Source organism: Triturus cristatus, chromosome 11 (genome assembly GCF_964204655.1).
Source record: "Triturus cristatus chromosome 11, aTriCri1.1, whole genome shotgun sequence".
Lineage (NCBI taxonomy): Eukaryota > Metazoa > Chordata > Amphibia > Caudata > Salamandridae > Triturus > Triturus cristatus.
The window spans coordinates 173,619,393-173,638,922 of NC_140594.1; the positions used below are offsets into that span (position 1 = coordinate 173,619,393).

At 42.0% G+C, this 19,530-nt stretch overlaps 1 protein-coding gene across 1 annotated transcript in view; it reads right to left on the reverse strand.

Moving 5' to 3' along the window:
* The window catches only part of VPS29 (VPS29 retromer complex component), a gene marked incomplete at its 5' end in the record, with an annotated part of 58,956 nt that overhangs the window by 23,447 nt on the left and 15,979 nt on the right, over positions 1 to 19,530 (reverse strand). Inside the window, 2 exons of the mRNA XM_085632853.1 lie at positions 12,446 to 12,681; positions 15,127 to 15,318. Coding sequence (XP_085488979.1) covers positions 12,446 to 12,681; positions 15,127 to 15,318 — 428 coding nt within the window. The remainder of the gene's footprint in view (positions 1 to 12,445; positions 12,682 to 15,126; positions 15,319 to 19,530) is intronic.

A 19,530-nucleotide genomic window follows, 5' to 3' on the forward strand; every position in this document is an offset into this window, starting at 1 on the left:
GCAAATATGCACTGTTTCTAAACTCTGTAATTTGTTCCCATTTCAGAAATACATAGGTATCTTTCATACCGATTTTTCCATGTATACATTTTCCCACAATAATTGCTATATACCCGGAACAAAAAAAAAACATTACAAAATGCTGCTCAGTTTTTTTACCCCCACAACCAGGAAGGTCCACCGGATGTAACGGTACATTGCTTTCAAAGAGATGTCATAATTCGAAGAAGTTACAGGTGAAAACGTTGACTCAAAAGGCTGCTTTTTTCAACAAATTTTTAATTTTTCCTATATTTACCTGTTAGTTTCTATAAAGAAACCTTGATGGATCTACACAAATGACCCCTTGCCGAATTCAGAATTTTGTCTACTTTTCAAAAATGTATAGCTTTCCAGGATCCATTATTGCTTTTCTACCCATTTTTAACATTATCTGGAAGGAGGTTCAACGCACAAAAAATAGCAAAAATAGGGTATGTCCCAGAAAAATGTCAAAACTGTGTAAAAAATGTTGGATTTCTGACAAAAAACTGTCATTCCCTAAAAGCTGGAGAAATTGTGATTTCAGCCCCACAAACCCTTTTTTGATACCATTTGCAGAGAAAAACCCAGACGCTTTCATTTGCAGCCACTTTTCCCCATTTCTCACAAAAAAACCAACATTTTGATGTATTTTGACTAATTTCTGGGAACCCTCTAGGAGAATCCACAAACCCTGGGTACCTTTAGAATCCCCATGATGTTGGAAGAAAAGGACGCAAATTTGGCGTGGATACCTAATGTGGTCAAAAAGTTACAGGGGCCTAAGCGCGCACTACCCCAAATAGCCCAAAAAAGGCTTAGCACAGGAGGGAAAAAGGCGTAGCAGCGAAGGGGATAAAGAAACGGCATTGTTATTTACAATGTCAATAGCTTAATCACTCTCAAATGCGAGACCTATTGCATTTACACCCACACACAAATAGAGCCACCCACACACACACAGAGCCACCCACACACACACACACACACACAGCCACCCACACACACACACACAGAGCCACCCACACACAAACACAGAGCCACCCACACACACACACAGCCACCCACACACACACACACAGAGCCACCCACACACACACACACAGAGCCACCCACACACAAACACAGAGCCACCCACACAAACACACAGCCACCCACACACACACACAGCCACCCACACACACACACACACACACAGCCACCCACACACACACACAGCCACCCACACACACACACACAGCCACCCACACACACACACACACACACACAGCCACCCACACACACACACAGCCACCCACACACACAGCCACCCACACACACACAGCCACCCACACACACACACAGCCACCCCCACACAGAGCCACCCACACAGAGCCACCCACACAGAGCAACCCACACACAAATAGAGCCACCCACACAGAGTTACCCACACACAAATAGAGCCACCCACTCAGAGTTACCCACACACAGACAGCACCCACGCATAGCCACCTACAAAAAAAGCCACCCACACAGAGCCACACACATATAGAGCCTCCCACACACACAGAGACAACCACACTTACACAGAGCCACACACACAAAGACACAGACACACACAGTAAACGGTTTTTAATTATTATTATTTTTTTAACTTTGTTGTGTTTTCTTCTGTTCCCAAAAAATAAAAGCGCCAACATTAAAAGGTAAAAATAGAATATAAATATTTTACTATTCGTATGCGAAATGTTGAAATTGTATTTTGATAGGTATGATGTGGTGGAAAAAAGGGAAAACATTTAAAATAAAGATAATACCGTTGTATGATACTTCCTACGCGGTCACGAATTAAGAACCCCATAGGATTTGAAAGTTCATCAAATTAAATAAAAAAATGGATTCTACTCGTGCAGGCATGTGTAGATGGTATTGTGTCCATTCGAATATTACAAACATGGTAACTAAATAACCATAATTATTGAAAAATCAATATAACCCCCCCCCCCCAAAAAAAAAAAATAAAATAAAAATAAAATAAAAATCGCTTTGAGAAAATGACCCTTTGTTGTGTGTTAACGCATCGCATATACGATTAAAGTCGAGATAATCCCTGAAAAGGTTCCTTTGCACACATCTTGGGCGTCGTTTCTGCTTCTTCTCTGAACAGTCAATTCCTAAGAAATTAGGGTTTCAGGTCTCTGGGGTCAATGAAGGCAGCCCGTTTCTAAACGCTCTAAAATTGGCAGAAAAGGAAGCGAAGGCAGCAGACGATCACACATTGCGAGCGTCAACCGAGGACACCGAGCCACCAGGACACAAAAATGGGTGAGCAAACTTTCTCTCTCCCAAAGTTGCCACAATTTATGCAAGCACTGCAATTAATAGATTTAGGCAGACAAAATCACCACGTGATATCTTCAGGTGGAAGTTGGGACTTTCACACATTTTCTGAGTTGTTGGTTGTGAGGGCAAAAAAAACACAGGTCAGTGGCATTCTAAACAGTTTTAAAGATGTAAGAAAAAGAGCACAATTTTCAGCACCAACTAACACCTGTGAGAAATACTGGCAGTGTGATGGGAAAACTATGCTAGGGTGCAAATGCAGTTAAAGCTGAAAAGTCCACGAACTATGCGTAGCCAAATAACTACTCAAAACGTTACGGGTGTAATAAAACTCTGTGCACTCCTCACACAGCAAACGAATTACACCCAGGCTGCAGATGTTTTTTGCTACTGTTCAAACATTTCCGAAACAGGCTTTCGAAAAAAATGCCCTCTTCAGTTTTTTACTTTCAAATTGTTGCTCTTTACAGAGACATTTTAAGCGTGGTTTCAGCATTCTAATCCATACAACAGAGAAACATGGTTAAAACTCCAGCCCTGACAAGGCATTCAGACAAACTTCGCCCTAAAAAAAAAAAAACTAAAAAGCAAACCAAGAGAAAAAACAACTTTTGATACATTACGAACACGTAATGAAGGAAACTTGCTACCTACAAAGATTCAATCTACACACTCTCTCCAGATTCTCAATCGAGCCAGTCAAGCGTGCAAACCGACGCTGTCGCCAGCAAAAGCATTTCCTTTCACCGTGGCAGCCAGAAGCAGGGGAATAAAATGGAAGTGAGCTCGAGTTATGACACCGAAAAGGCCAGACGAGCAAGGAAATAATCAACTCCACATGAGCCACTTCGAGCCCCGGACAATGAAAGGCCCCACGTCTCACCCTCGCAAAGGTCACGGTACCGAGGGGGCTGCGAGAGGGGGGCACGACGCTAAAAGGCCATAGAGAGCGGCAGCCAGCTGCAATGTGAATCAATGTGTTCTTAATTACACACAGTGAGAGGGACAGCAGAGAGGGGGCAGCGCTACACAAGCGGGGTTAGTTCAACTCAAAGCAGGCCTTTTGTCGCTTCTCGGGCTCCCTTCGCTGCCTCTCCTCCAACAGGAGGAAACAAGCACACCACTGCCTTTCTCCGAGGTGAAAGCAGAAATGCCTCGGAGAAAGGCAGTGGCGTTTTCGGATTCGGGGGCGTGTTTTTCCTCGAACAACACGCCCAGAGGAAAAAAAAAACCGACCAAAAACACGCCCCCGAATCGCAAAACGACGGGGCTTGTTTGGAGAGACAAGCCTCTTCTCCAATGGCTGACCAGCATTTAAGAGGCCAGCCAATGGAGAAGAGGAGAGAAGAGGGGCGGGTTCAAGCCCCTCTTTTCCAAGTCATTAAATCTCGCGAGCGAGACTGCGCAAGCGCAGCCTTCGCTAGCCGAGACCTAAAAAGGGACCCCTGTAGCCCATACCAGTATGGCATCGGCCATTACAGCGCCAAAACGCCTTAATTACAGTTTTGTGTGGTGCAGATATTTTCTTGTTGAAGTCGCGCGCGTTGTGCACGAACAACGGGAGGGGGGTGGGTACAAAGTAAAGCACAACACTGCAACTAAGGAAAGAGAACGCGCGCCAAGCGCGCGTTCTGCTGAAACGTCGGTGTGCTGTACACGTGCACAGCGCCTGTCCGGGCACGTGCACATCTCCTGTCCCCCTTCGGCAGAAAATCAACGACAATAGATCTCGCCAAGCTGCTCCAACTTAAATTATTCTGTCCGAGCTTTAACATACACGATTAACCCTCTTTTTTGAAAACCACACCACTCCCCATTTCAAGGTTAAGAACCACAGACATGATGCTGAGATCATCAATGGGGAGTACAGACTTGACAGACCTACAGATCGTGCTTTGTACTAAATCATTGCTCTGGGTGTAAGATGCAACCAAATGATGCTTCTCTATGTCTGTGTTACTATGTTGAAAAACAAACTACTGTGACCAAAAAAAGAAATCCCCCCCCAAAAAAAATCTGGTCAGTACAGAAGTCTGCATTATTTGGATATGGCTAGGAAAATATATGCGCCTTTGTCTCTCACACGAAAAGAGGAGTAGAGTGTTACTGTAAACGCTTGGGATTCCTGTCATGCCAATGCACTGCCTCCGGATAGCACAGAACTAGCTTGAGGGCAAAAGGAACATGGCCTTGTTACAGCTGCTCACATATACCTTCAAGGGTTGCCTGTAGCCAATGAGGTATTGAGGAAAGGTACAACGTGTACATGGTACACCGCCATGCAACACACTGTTCTGGTCTTTACATCCTCAATCCTACATCCTGTACATCCTACAGCTTCAATGTTCAAGAGCCAAAGGCTCTTCTCCGTTCAGGTTGCCCCTTATTGGGCTTCAGCAATGACAGTCCAAGTAACCTTTCCATAAACAACTCGAGACCGTCGAGTTCGTTTAGTGAGCTATTCAAATGCATTCACTTACACCAAATATACCAAGCAAAAAACTGCGCGAAGATAAAACAACCAGCTGGTTGCTCATTTGTTTCATGGGAGTCCTGTAGCAAAATGTGCAGGATGGTTCTTCTTTCATGCTGCTTAACATCAGAAGGTGTCTACCACTATGCTTGGGGAGTACAATCTGCTAAAATTTGGGAAAGGTATTAAGGCCTGCATTTTTCCTGCGGCTGTTGAAGATGGTAATGAAAAGCATGTTTATTTCTTGGATAATAATTTAGTAAAAAAAAAAAAAACGCACCTTGTAAGGAGATAAGCAGCAGACGTAGGGACACAAAGTTTTCACTATAGTAAGCATGCTAGAAATATAACTTCCAAAGCCTCACTCATTGGTTTGCAGATCTTGCTTTCAAATTCTTCTTGCTGCATCTTTACATTTTGCACTAAGCCAAGTTTGATCCAGCCTCTACGCTGCAAATCAATACGCAAGAAGCCAGCAAGGGACACATGAATAATGATGAAGTCAAACAAACTTAACTAATAACATCAAATTTTATAAAAGTAACTTTACATTTCTCGTAAGGCCGGTGAACGTAGATTCTGACTTTCCACTATAGTGATGTGGCCTGCATCTGGACACTGTGTCTCTTAATTTATGAAAACTCTTGCTTGGGAGTAATGTTCTACTGCCCCACATAAATAGCGGGAGTGCAAGACTGTTGTATGCGCTTTTCAAAGCTAGGTGAGCTTCATATCTTGCTAGAACTCCCTCTGAGCTAGACTAAGCCACAACCTAAACTGCTGTGATAAAACACATCAAGAAGCGCTCTCATTACCTATGCTTTTGTGAATCCTATTTTTCCATTGCTCTACAAAAAGAAAACCCAGTGAAATCAGACAGCTTCAGCTTACAACATTTTGCAATGGAAGGGAAGTAGAGTAGGTACAATGAGAAAAGGAGAGTTAAAAAGGGCCCAGCTGCACAGGATCAAGGCATTACAGGCCTTGGTGGTGTCAGCGGGTGGGACATGAACAAGCTTTGCAACCTTATGAAAGAGAAGAGTTGGTACTTTCTGCATGTAGAAATGCAGCAGAAGAGGTATGTAAGGATATAAATATCCATCCCTTTCAGAGAAGTACAGGGCTGGCATATGAGACAGTGATGTAAACCGAGCAATGAGATTTTAAGTCTATGTGACCTGGGTGCAAGTAAGTTAAGCCATTACACTGCAGCTGATCCATTTCAAGGACCAGGAAGAGGACTAACAAAAACAATTATATCAGTATCCTCAAATACTGAGTTTTTGCAAGTTCTGCAGAATGAGGATTATAGAAAATCTGGACCAAGGTATTCTTGGAGAGATAGACCAAAATTCTTCTAAAATCAGAAGGCTGGGACATAGAATTTCCTAGTTCAGCAAGATAAAGTACCAGCTTTATAGTCAAAAATGTACCAAAGTATGAAAATGAGCAGCCTTTCCCATTTCACCAAGCGCATCTGCAGACCAGAGAAGAAAATGAGGCTGCTAATTCTAATTAGGTAAGGAAATGGGCCAATCCAATGGGAAGCGCTTGTGGATGTCCAAGTGTATTTGTGTGCATGTGGATGGCCAAGTGTATTTGTAAGTGCAAGTCATTGAAATAATGCATCTTCTTTGATAAGTCAATTCCTCGATCACATCTATGAACTAGGCGATGGAAAGGCAACTTTCATCCCCAGCTTCCATTTAACAGACCCAAACAAAACAAAACAGTGCTATTGAATTGAATATACACTTGTATAGCGCAAGGGCATCCCAGCGCTTATCGTGACACCTTGTAAACCTAAACTAATCATGGAAAGAGGAAGGTTTTAAGCTGCTTTCTGAATTTAAGTTAGCTAGATTCCTGTCGTAGATATTCTGGAAGCTGGTTCCAGAACTTGGCTGCATTATAAGAAAACCGCCGACCTCCAGTACGTGACCTCTTGATCATAGAAACTGCGAGTAGTCGTTTGCTATTGGATCTCAGAGTTCTGTTAGGGCAGTATAATTGCAGCACTGACTGAAACAGCGGAGGACCCTCTCCGGAAATTGATTTATGAACAATACACATAGCCTTAAACCTAGTTCTTTCCTGGATAGGAAGCCAGTGCAACAAACCAAGGGCAGGTCTGGCTGAAACACGTTTGGGGATAATCATGAGAAGGCGGGCTGCACAGTTCTGAACAATTTGCAGTATCTTAGTGGTTCCTAATGGGGCACCCAAATAGATTGCATTCGCATAGTCGAGGCAAGATAATATAAGTGCCTGGACCAATATACGTCTGGCATCAAAAGGAAGAAGGGGGAGAATCTTCCTTAACATCCTAAGAAGCCCATAGCAATTTGCTGCGACTTTACGAGCCTGTATTTTAAAATGCAAAAATTGCAGTCAAACCAAATTGCCAAGCCCTTAATTTGTTTCTTGGGTACAGGAGGGGAACCTAAGCAACTGGGCCACAAAAGATCTATGTTCACGGGGGCAGAATGGCCCAGGAGCATAAGTTCTGCCTTTGCTCCATTCAGCTTTAGGAATGACTCGTCCATCCATTCAGATACTTTTGCAAGGCATGATGTTAAACCAGGCACAGATTTATCTTGCTGACTGAGGGAGACCACCAACTGGGTATCATCCGCATAGGTGATAATGTGGATCCCCCAAGGAAGCACCACATCTGCCAGAGATCTCATGTAGATGTTAAACATGGTGGGACTTAAAGAAGATCCCTGGGGGACTCCACACTGCAAAGGGATCTGCTCTGATGAAGCATCTTCCTCGTAAACGGAAAAAAAATCTGTCTTCAAGAAAGGACTGTAGCCGTTTCAGGGCGATTCCTGTCACCTCCACCTCACTGAGTGTTTGGACCATAAATTGGTGGTTAACGGTATCAAAGGCTGCGCTGAGATTTAACAAGATGAGAGCAGCGCAGCCTTCATTGTCCAAGATTTTTCTAGACTCTTCAATCACAGTAAGTAGAGCAGTCTCCGTACCCTGTTGGCACCTAAAACCTGTCTGAGTGGGATGGAGACAATTGTTTTCCTCCAGAAAAGCTGCCAATACGGAGTTAACGTACTTTTCAGCAAGTTTGCTTATTCCAGGCAGCAAGGAGATGGGCCGGTAAATAGCCCATTCCTCAGGGTCAAGATTAGCCTTTTTCAAAAGAGCTTTGACTCTTGCCTGTTTCCATAAGGGGGGAACCTGCCCCATTATAAGGGAAGTTAGTGTTTATCACATCCTGAATGACTGGAGAGACTATTTCTGAAACCAGATTTAGGACGGCTGGGGGGTGGGGGTTCAGGATCAACAGGAGTGCCAGATTTTAGTTGTCCAAGCAGTTCCTGCAGAAAGGGTAGAGTCAAGGGGGGGGGAGCTCTTCCAGCACGGCTTGCTGTTTACAGGGGTGAGATCAGTAACAGAATTAGTTTGCAAAAAGGTCCTGTAAATATTATGGATTTTGATGGAGAAGAAATTCGCTATTTCATCACATCGCCATTGGGCACTATCCGGGTCCATGGGGGGGCTTGGAGTTTTTGCAATTTTAAAAATTTCCCGAGGGGAGTTAGACGAGGAGACAATCTTTTCATGATAAAAACTTATTTGAGCGGCTTTTATTTCATTTTTATAAAGTTTAAGTGCTGCTCTATAATTGAGTTTGCTACTATCTGTAAAATCTTTCCTCCATTTCCTTTCATATTGTTTACACGCTTGTTTGAGCTGCCTAAGTTTCTGGGAATACCAAGGTTTTTTTGTTAGGTCCCACTCGATTACAAAATGTAACCCTCGGGAGGACTGAATCCAAGGAGGAGTCCAGCCAACTATTTATTTATTTAGGAGTTTTATATAACGCTGGCTGGACCCGAGGGTATCAGAGCGCTTTACAGCATATACAATTATGAGCGAGTAGACGGTACAGGTAATAGGTAGAGCAAGAGGGAACGCGCAGGGTGGGGAACATGTACATAAGCAGAGGGGAATGGGATGCAATATAAACCAGACGATCATCGTAGCGTATTCCTTGTTCAATTGGATCGTGCAAAGAGAGTTTTCATGATCCGTGATAGTGGCATCGGTCCCACATTAAGGTAGGGTGGGGCATTGGCTGAGGAACATCCTATGCTCTATCGGTTCGTTCGAGAGCGGTCAAGGAAGAGGGCTTTGAGTAGTGTCTTGAATTTTGGAAACGAGGGGGTTGTTCTGATGTGGGGGGGATGGAGTTTCAGATTTTAGGCGCGTTTCCAGCAAATGATTTGGCTGCGGTTTTCTGCTTGCGAGTTTTTGGCGAGATGAGTAGTAAAGAGTTGGAGCTCCTGAGGTTTCTGGCCTGGCCGGCCCTTTTAAGTTTGGCGGCCAGGTATTCCGGTTTGCCTGTGTGTAGCGCTTTGTGTGTGATGCAGGCTGTTCTAAAGCTGGCTCACAACTCAACTGGGAGCCATTTAGGTTCTTGGACAGCTGGAGAGATGTGTTCAAATTTCTTAGTACCCGTAACCATTCTGGCAGCTGCATTGAAGGTTGTCCTCAGGGGGGCGAGGAGAGATTTAGCTGTCCCGGTCAGGGTCGCAATCCCATAGTCTATTCTGGAGAGCACTAGTGCTTGTGTGGCTTGTTGAAGGTCCTTGGGTGGGAGGAAGGGTTTTATTTTATATAGTAGTTTCAGGTTGAGAAAGGCACTTTTAGCGCTTTTTGAAATGTGTCTCTTCATGTCCAGTTTCGGGTCAAGGGTGATCCCAAGGGAATTTACTGAATCCGCTAAGGTGAGGTTACCATTGAGGGCGTCAATTGCTTTGAGCCATTCTTCGATTTGGGGGTTTTCGTCTTTGTTGGAGTTGAGGAGTATTTCCGTTTTCTCTTGATTGAGTTTCAGGTGATTACTTGTGAGCCAGTGTTGAACCTCCATGAGCGTGGTGTTAAGTCTTTGGATGTCCTCAATTGAAGTGGTTTCCAGATAAAGCTGCATGTCATCTGCATATAGGTGGAAGGGGATGTTGGATTTCCTGAGTAGAGTGGTGAGGGGTTCAATGTAAATGTTGAAAAGCTGCGGGGAGAGCACTGATCCCTGAGGAACTCCCCTGATGACGGGGTGGAGGTCGGGGAAGTTTTTAATTTTAATTCTTTGTGAGCGGTTGTGGAGAAAGGAAGTGAACCAGTGGAGGACCGTCTCCTGAAGACCGGCTCTTTCTTGAAGAGCCTTGATAAGCAGTTTGTGGTCCACTGTGTCAAATGCGGCCGATGGATCTAGGAGGATGAGAAGGCAGCATTGATCCGAGTCAAGGGATTCGAGTAGATCGTCTATGACATTGAGGATTGCGGATTCGGTACTGCAGCCTCTTCTAAAGCCCGATTGATGGGGATCAAGGAGATTGATGTCATCCAAGTGTTGGGTCAACTGGGGGTGTACACATCTTTCCAAGATCTTGGACAAAAGAGGTAGGTTCGATACAGGTCTGAAGTTGTTCAGATCCTCAGTGTCTAGCCCTGGTTTTTTCAGCAGTGGCGTGACTTGGCCAACTTTGAGGCAGTCAGGTACGATTCCAGAGCTCAATGAGCTGTTAATGATCCTGCACCATAGTGGGGCTAGGACGAGCTTCATGTCTTTGGTCAGGTGAGGAGGTAGCAGATCCAGGGCGTGGGATGAGGGTTTAGAATTGGAGATTAGTTTGATTATCTCTGCTTCCTGGATGGGAGTGAAGGAGGACCAGTGTTTAGGGGGGTTCACTATTAAAATTGTCATTAGCGACTGTAGGATTGGGATGTGGTAAGGGAATAGAGTTTTTTTAATTTGGTTATGAAAGATGAACCTTCTTGGGAGGTCCAGAACTCGCCAAATGGCAATAGAAATAGAACCAAATAAATGATGCCAGCCAAGCGCATATTTGAAATGAGCGTTATCTGCAAAAAGTGGCAGGAAGATCCAAGTATGGGAAACATTCAATAGGTGTGTGAACTCATCCGTGTGAAAAACAGTGCTGTATTTACCCACTCTGTAAACCTGTGTCATGTACGGTCATATACTGTAGCAGTAACTCTGGGTAAGGCACAAGTTGTCATGTTGCCCAAAATTTAGAAACTACGAAGGGGAAGGTGGATACCAAACACATGCTTGCTTTACCCAATATCCACTAACAGAAAGGATCACTGCTCTCGAAATGTGTTTTATTTTTCAAAGGAAGGCAAGAAATCCACTTCCGAACACAAGTAAGTAAATCAGTAAAACAACTTCATGAGCACTAATACAAAGCTGTCATTTATTTTTAGATTAGTTTGTGTAAATATGCAGACAACTATTAATTATGTAAGCAAACTAATATAAAGGAGTCCTGCTGGACGACTGCCTGGAAATGATGAACTAAACTGATGTGAACTTAGTCCATTTTAGGTCGTATTTTTTCCTGTTTACAAATAGCAAACATTTTCCAGTCAAGAGGACAACAACAAGCACTGACCAAATCCAATGTTTAAATTTTGGTAAGTTAAAAGGTTCTCTCAGGCTCTATTAAGCCGGAGAACAGGCACAATATGGTCAGCAGCAGAGGGATAAACACTCAAAAAAAATACAGTCAGTAGCAGTGCAATTTGTTCTCACACACAATGTATTGGACAGCAGCAGTACACGCTTCATACACCCACATGTACATGAAAGATGCAACAAAGTAGCAAAAGTGGGAGCCTGCATCACAGCACTGGTAGAGAAGTTGAAAAGGGCACAAAAGTAGACTACATGTAAAAGGATCAAGAGGACGAGACGAAGACCTCGAGCAAAAAGGAAAGTGTGCAACTAACATTGGTATAAAAAGTTTGATTAAATTATAATGACTGTGAAACAGGGAGTGAGATTAAAGACTTACATGTGAATCATTGGTGGGTGTGTTCAAGACCTGAAATCACAGACCTTCGCTGGCTATGTTTGAGGTTGATGTCCATCAGTCTTGCCCAATACCCCTTCCTAAAGTACCCACTGCACAAAAGGCTCAAGGCAAGGTCCAGGCTTATACTCATCGTCCCTGTTCTGCATGGTCGTGCTTCGCAGGTACTGGTCACAAGGCATAGTCAGGCAGTACCCCTTCCCAGTGCTGTGAACGGTTCAGAGCCTTCTGCTTTGAAGCAGGGATATTTTAAAGTGGAATAATCTGAATAACTAATATAGCATCCATCAGACCCAATGTTACCCAAGGTACATAACTTTCTCTTAGACAAGCTCAAAACTGGGCATATTTTCTCAGTTTCTGAAACATCAAAATCCCTAGGGATTCATATTCACTTGGATACAAATCGATAAAGTGAGGGTAAAAACAAACAAACAAAAAACACACACCTAGATTCGCCTAATATTTATCGTGACATTTTCTGTACGATTTCGGTCTCAGGATTAATGAAGGAAGGAAAAGCAAGTGTCTATACGCTCTGGACTGCCAAGGTTTCAGAGCACTCTTGTACTAGATACTAGACATTTGAGCCTCGTTCCCAAGAGCTGTATGTTATGGGAGATAGTTTATTGATTTTTTTAATGGCATACCTTCGTCAATAGATAGGTAAAGTTTAGTCGAAAGCCAGGCTTGGTCATGGTGGTGCTGTCAAATGACATGCTGAGCATTTCCACAACATTTTAATACAATTAACACATTATCAACTCACCTCTCCAAAGCATTATAGGCACCCGTTGCTGATCCTGGGTTGATGTAGAACTTATTTTCATGCTCAAATGCTTCAAATTTCTGCGTATGCCCTGAAATAAGAATGTCCACATCCAGCTGTCTTTGTAATAATGCCAGGCTGGCCATATCGCCCCAAGGAATAACTTGATGCCCATGAATCAAACCAATTTTAAACTGCCCGACAGTTACAACTTTCTGCTCTGGGTAATTGAGATTCTAAAATAAAAAGAAATGCAAAGTAGGTTATCAAACATGTGCTCACCAAAATTCAAAAATTTTAAATGTGCTATTTTCTTATGACCAGAATGCTGCTGCACTTCTCCTGAAGGGTAATACCTTAATGTATGTGGATATATATATATATAAATAATTTTAACAGCATGGGTTATCGACAGATACTGGCCAAGATACTGACAAATGGAGTAAAGTTTCATCTGGAGGACTCCGTCCCTTTTTAACTATATAAGCAGTGAATCAATATAATGTAGTGTTCCTAATTAAATTTTGAAAAATATTTAAGGCTGTACCACTGGCTGTACTATTTGGACAAATTTTACTGCACAGGCTGTATAGTAAATGTTTGAGCCAGCCAATATAATGTTGCTTCAAGTTTTTAAATAATTGTATGTGCTTGCTAGTTTACGCCTTAAGGGCAGAGATATAGATTAGGTTTACTTCTGCAAAAGAAGCCACGATACGCAACTGCTAGCGAACACATTTTTTTATCTACAGAAGAAACAGCCATCAAGATTGACTAATAATTTTCGGTTATCATACGGAAGCCTATGTACTCTAAAAATGTTTCAGCATTCCTTGTGCATTAATCTCCTCCTTCACAGAGGAAACGTACATGTTCTCAGAGAATGGGTAAAGGTTTGCCCTTGGCATCCAATATAAATCAATAATAATTAATCACACCAGTACAATGAAAAAGCATTGATATATTATATATGTATGGAGATCTTCAAAGAATGGTCAAACGAGTTTTCCTTTTACTGTATATCTCAACTCCATGTGGATCTCATTTTACAATGATCTGTTCTAAAAATTCAATCAAATAGGAAAGACCTAATAAGTTGGTCTGAATAATTTTGATGAGACAACATTTCAACAAGCAGTGTTGCACTCAAGGTTTGGTAAACAACCAAACTGCTCACATACTACGTTTTCTCATGTTTAAGACACACTAGGTCATCTGTAGCCCTTTAGTCTTACTGTGAAGTTCTGCAGGATTTCTGAAACTTTTCTTTTTTGGAGTCAGGGTTCATTGGATGTTCTGTTAGCCTTTTGGGCATCTTGCAATTAGCATCAGGAAGCCCACTTTGGGAGCAGTGTGCTTTACAAGTGGTTCATTATCATCACCGTTATATGTTCTTGTATACTTTAGTTTACATTTGAAACATGCAGAACAGTTGTGGCACAAATTATGGGCAAATACATTTAAAAAGAAAAAGAAGAAAAAAAAAAAAAAAACTGCATCCACAACATTGCATCCCAACTAGTTTTGTTCACAATTTACATTTTCTGATCTAGTGCCTTATTGATTTTATATAAGGCATTGTTTGACATATTTTTTCTAGAACAGGCAGTGTCCCACATCAGAGATTATTAGGTAGGATTAAACTTGACCTGCATACGTTTGATGCACGTTACTTTTAAAATATTGGGTCATGCCCAATACAATAGCTAGCTGGGTTTTTAGTGAAAAACTACTAATTCCATATGCAGTTTGTGCCTAATTCTGCCATACCTGGCTTAAACTACTGGACTGTGAATAATTAAAATATGCTATGGCATCTACATAAACCATATTGAAGTACAATGAAAGGAGATCGCATAAATTGTTTTCATACAGAGCGGATTTAGCGCACGTACATCAACTATTGTTTACATTTTGAGGCTAACCTTTCCTTGAAGACATGGCTGTATAAGATGGCTGTTTAGGTGAAAAAAAATGTATCACATCCCTACTGTCGGACATTGTTTTGACATTACCGAAGACAAACCTACATGAAGCTTCTTTGGGGTAAATACAAAGACTGTTAGGCAAATCATGTTTCATTGTCAGATTTCATAATCTTCAGTAACTGTTTGAACTCTTTTATTAAATTCAACAATATTACTAGGATTACACTTTTTTAAAATAAATTCCAGGGTTAAATTACCTCCTTATTTATTTTTCCAAATTTACAATTTTGAATAACCAATGTAAAAAAATGTTTAAGTTAATAATTAATATACGTTAATGTGATTTGTATACAAGCTTAAATAATGAATTAAAATGTCCATTCAAAGTCTGTAATAACCAAAAGCAGTGTGGCAGAGGAATTGATGGTAAAGGTCCAAAACACTAAAGACATTGTGGCAAAGAGAGGAAATACAATAATGGATAAGAAAAAGAAAGTAGTGTGAAAATTGATATTCTCTTACTGCAACAAGTCAACTAAGTAGAGGAAAAGGTGCTCAATGGGTTATGTTCAATGGTTGCCTATACACAGGTAAATAAGTAATTTACAGTCTTAGAATCTTTTCCCCAGACCTATTCATTATAGGTATACAATATATTCATGGACTGTAATTAGTCAGACGTTTCAAAATAAAATCTACGAATAAGGTTTAATATTTAAACAAAAACAATGAAGTTACAGTGAAGATAACCACCTCATCGAAGTCCCCTCGAACAATATGAACGTCGCCAGCCAGTGTCTTGAGGTAGTCATAGCTCTCCTTGGTGCAGAGATTACCAGTGCACAGGATGTGCTGAATCTTGCCAGGTACCAGCAGTTTCTTGAACTTTGCTGGCAGGCTGTTACAGCGATGTGGGATGTGAAGGTCTCCTAGTACTAGCACCAACTTCGACACAGAAAAAGCATGTTAGACAAAATATTCATAGGACAACAAAAGAAAACATAGTAAACAGACAACACACATACTGCACAACAGGACTCTCTCAGCTGTGCTGTTCAGAAACACAAATGTTACTGGAGGAGTTTTAACACTGTTGAAAAGGTACAAGTTCATTCAGTAGAATTACATTTATACCAGTAAAGTCTTAGCTTGTATCAGTCAATTTTTCTTATACCATTTAATAATCATATTAAAGAAAGTAACTGCATGTTTTCAGATTGCCGATTATAACAAAAGCAATAGATAAGATGAATCAATGAATAGGTAACCAATTATGCTTCCACAATAAATGATTAGATTTATCACACAAATCCAGTCCCTTCATTCCTTTAGCTCCATTACTACTAAAAGAAAATTCCTCTTCTACCAAGGGAGACAAAACCTTACTTCCTAAAAAGAAATCCCTACTCTGTGCCCTGCTGTAATTATGAATGAGAAGCCCACATGAAAAAATAAAATTGCCCCACCCACCCGATTAGACTCATTCGTAAAATGGCTTTGTAGTCCTATGATGGAAAAACTAATCTGACGTTTGTGAAGTAGTTCAAACAAATACCACACAACCACTGTCACAGGTCCAACAATGTTAGATGGTTAACTCAAGCAATTGGTGTCCCATGCACAAAGGCTGGAAACATAAGGGGAAGAATAATTCCTGGTCTGCAGGAGATTATTAGTCAATAACTCAAGAGCACCCAACAAAGGACTTCACCAAGGACAGCACTAGGGCAACAAAGGGCCGAGCACTACCATGTTTAATAAAACGGATTATGCTCCATAACGGAGTCAATGTTCTCCAGAATCAAATCTAGCTTCCCCTCCAGGGGTAGCACTGGTCATCTAGCCTTGTGGGGAGATAGTACATGCTTCTCCGAACAGATAGGGAACATCACAGAAATTTCAGTAACATCTACTGGTGTCGCGATCTTGACTATTGGTCAGGTGAACCAAAGCGCTTCACTCTAGGGTGCAAAGCCAAACAGAGAGGAGAGCAATTGGCCAAAGCTCAGAAGATTCAGGAGCCTTATAGTAAGGCGATGTCCTAATGTTTCAGAAACAATATGAGAGCTTACTGAAAATATAAGGTTGATGGCAAGTTTTGAAATATATGGGTCTATCTTTGTGCGTTTAAATACACTGGCTCAATAGCGAAGCCTAACCCATCTCCAAAACCAACTTTGAGGGGCCTTATGGCTACAGTGGCAGGCATACCACAAAAGTGGAGATATGCTGTTCCTCTAGAGTCAGGATATTCAGAGTCAGGAAAGATAGGAACCAACAGTATGCCCTTCGTGGGTCAGCGTTGGCAATTCATATGTTGAATTTTAATGCTCTCACACACCCTTGCAGGTGTCATGCTTCATCATCTGGGCTGCTCCTCGTTGGGTCGGTGGTGCAATAGCAACGGGCACCCTAAATTAGGGGCACTTTATCAGAGATCTTCTATCCAACAGCCGTGCGGTGAAGTGCGGGTGTGGGGCCAAGACTGTAGATGTGGTGAAGTGATTTAAAATAGGATTGGGAGAACCTTGGGAAAAAACTTTATTCTGAGGGTCTCCTATCCTACATAAAAGCAATAAACAAGGCACTAGCCTGAATATAATATCTCGCTCAGTGGTCTCTTTGTAAGAAAGTGGGGGTCAACATGTTTCTCGCTTTTAGGTATCTGCACTAGCGATTCTTCAGGGCCGAAAAAATTTAACTATCTACAACTAGCATCTGTGGTATACAATGATACTCACGATAAAAGTGGCAATTGATTAATTTACCTGTTAAAACCTGGATCTACCTGTTGGGGAAAATAAACATAGGCATCATTCAGTCTGAGGTAGTACCTAAACATTGATACGATCTTAGCGGTGACTCGGACTCCTGTTTGTTAACATCTGTGAAGTGAACGCGAATTGCGTTATGAGGACGTCTAAAAACAACAAGTTAAAAACACGTGGTGATTCTCCACAGTGAACTATTGTGACTTATTGTCCCTGTGGAAAAAACACTCATGTAGCAGAAATACATTGGACTGGACTCACCCAATTAGTATAATCCCAAGGCTTCAACAGTGCCCGGTGAAACACGCATAAGGATTTGCTTCTATGCATGTTGGACTGGATGGGAGACAATATAGAAACATATAACAAACTAAATCATCTTAAAAACAGATCTGCTTGTCCCCATCGTGGTGGAGTTATTCACTGAGAGGTTTACTTAGACTCTGGTAGTGGTTGTTAACCTGTATGTATACAGTAGACAATGGTCTTCTACATAAATATACACATATACTAGCTATTGCTGTCATCGAAGTAAATGCTAGGCATTGTGTACAGATGTAAAGACACAGGCTGTGCAAGTGCCACATGGGTAGTGGCCCGTGACCGCTGGTAATTGCCAAAGTGTACTCTGTCGATTTGTCGCTATTGACTTTGGTCTAGTGTGAAAGAGCATATCTTTGAGGTTCTTGGAGCGTTTGAACGCAAACTGTGGTTGATCTAGATTAAGAGAGCCTGTATTAAGTATGTTCCAGTGTTTTTTTAGCACTTTGGTTAGATGGTTGGAGGCTGGTGTGAAAGTCGTTACACATGTCAACGTTTTGGACATACTTTTTCCTTCTTTGTGCTCTAGTACAGGGCTCGAAAAATCCACTCGACCGCTCGCATATGCAAGCTAAATTTAACAAGGGCGAGCTGTTTTTAGGTCCTACTCGCCCTTTCTGGCGAGTAGGAAAACAAACTAACTTTTGTCCTCCATCTCTGAAAACGGAGCAAATGTGACAAGATAACGAGATTTAAAGGCATTTTTATTGCTCACAAAATTAATGAGCAATAAAGATGCCTTTAAATTTTGTTATCTTGTCACATTTGCTCCGCTTTCAGAGACGGAGGTCAAGTAGGTTGCAGTTAGGTCGAGGAGATTTTTTAAAGTACTAGTCCTGCAGGACTAGTTCAATTTTTTGGATTTTTCGAGCCCTGTAGTAGGCTCTCTCTGTTGTTGTTGCGTGCTCTCTTCCTAGAGAGAGCCACATTTTCTGGGGGGATAATCTCTTGCAGTGAGATTTTTTGCAAGGATTGCTGATTCAGATTTATATTCCTCCACTGTACTGCAATTCCTCCTTACCCTTAGAAACTGCCCAAATGGTAAATTTACTTTGAGTGATTTAGCCTGGTGGCTGCTAAAGAGTAAGAGGCTGTTGCGGTCAGTGCTTTTTCTGTACATGGTTGTAGTTAGTTGTCCCCCCTGTATTTGGACATTGAGGTCTAAAAAAGCTATCTTGTTGGGAGATGCCGTGACGGTGAAATTCAAATAAGGATTAACGTTGTTAATCCATTCGGAAAAGTTGCCGTAGGTTACATTGTCCCCTTTCCAAAAGATCAAGATGTTATCAATGTAACGCTTCCAAAGTAGTATGTTCTCACAATATGGGTTAGAATCGTGATGTATATGTCGTCCCTCAAAGGCCGGCATGTAAAGGCAGGCCACGCTGGGAGCAAAGGTACTTCCCATGGAAGTACCTTGTGATTGATGGTAAAGCTGCCCTTTGTACTCAAAGAAGTTCTCCGTTAAAGCTAGTTTAGCGCATTGTAGAATGAAGCTCGGGGGTGTAGATGACTCCCATATAGCTGCATTCAGGTCTTCCTCTATCATGTCTAGAGTAGCCCTCTGAGGAATGTTGGTATATAGGGCTTCAACAAAGAGCAATTCCAACTAACACATGAGATCGACTTCCTCATCACTCTAGATGTTGAAGCCCTATATACAAACATTCGTGCTGACTTTAGAAAGTGGCTACAATTAACATGGAACTGGCATTTCCACCAGGAAATAGCGTGTATATACAACTAGGCATTATGATACGCATGCTGCACTATTACCAGCGCTGCACCCACAACTGTTTTACTTGCTAACTACATGCGGCATCAGTATAGGAGAGATTACGCCTCCATAGTGTAAACGGGTGTACATACACAATCAGGTATCTTTTGACCAAGCGTTTTTAACCGCCAACGCTACACCCTGAGAGGACTATGTCACATGCCGCTCAAATACGACAGCAACTTCCTTTTTGAGGCGCGCAACTGAGATTCCACTATTGGGCAAGAACGAATGCAATATGCTAGCTTCATCAGATAACCAACATGACTAAGAGTTGCATAGCATTTA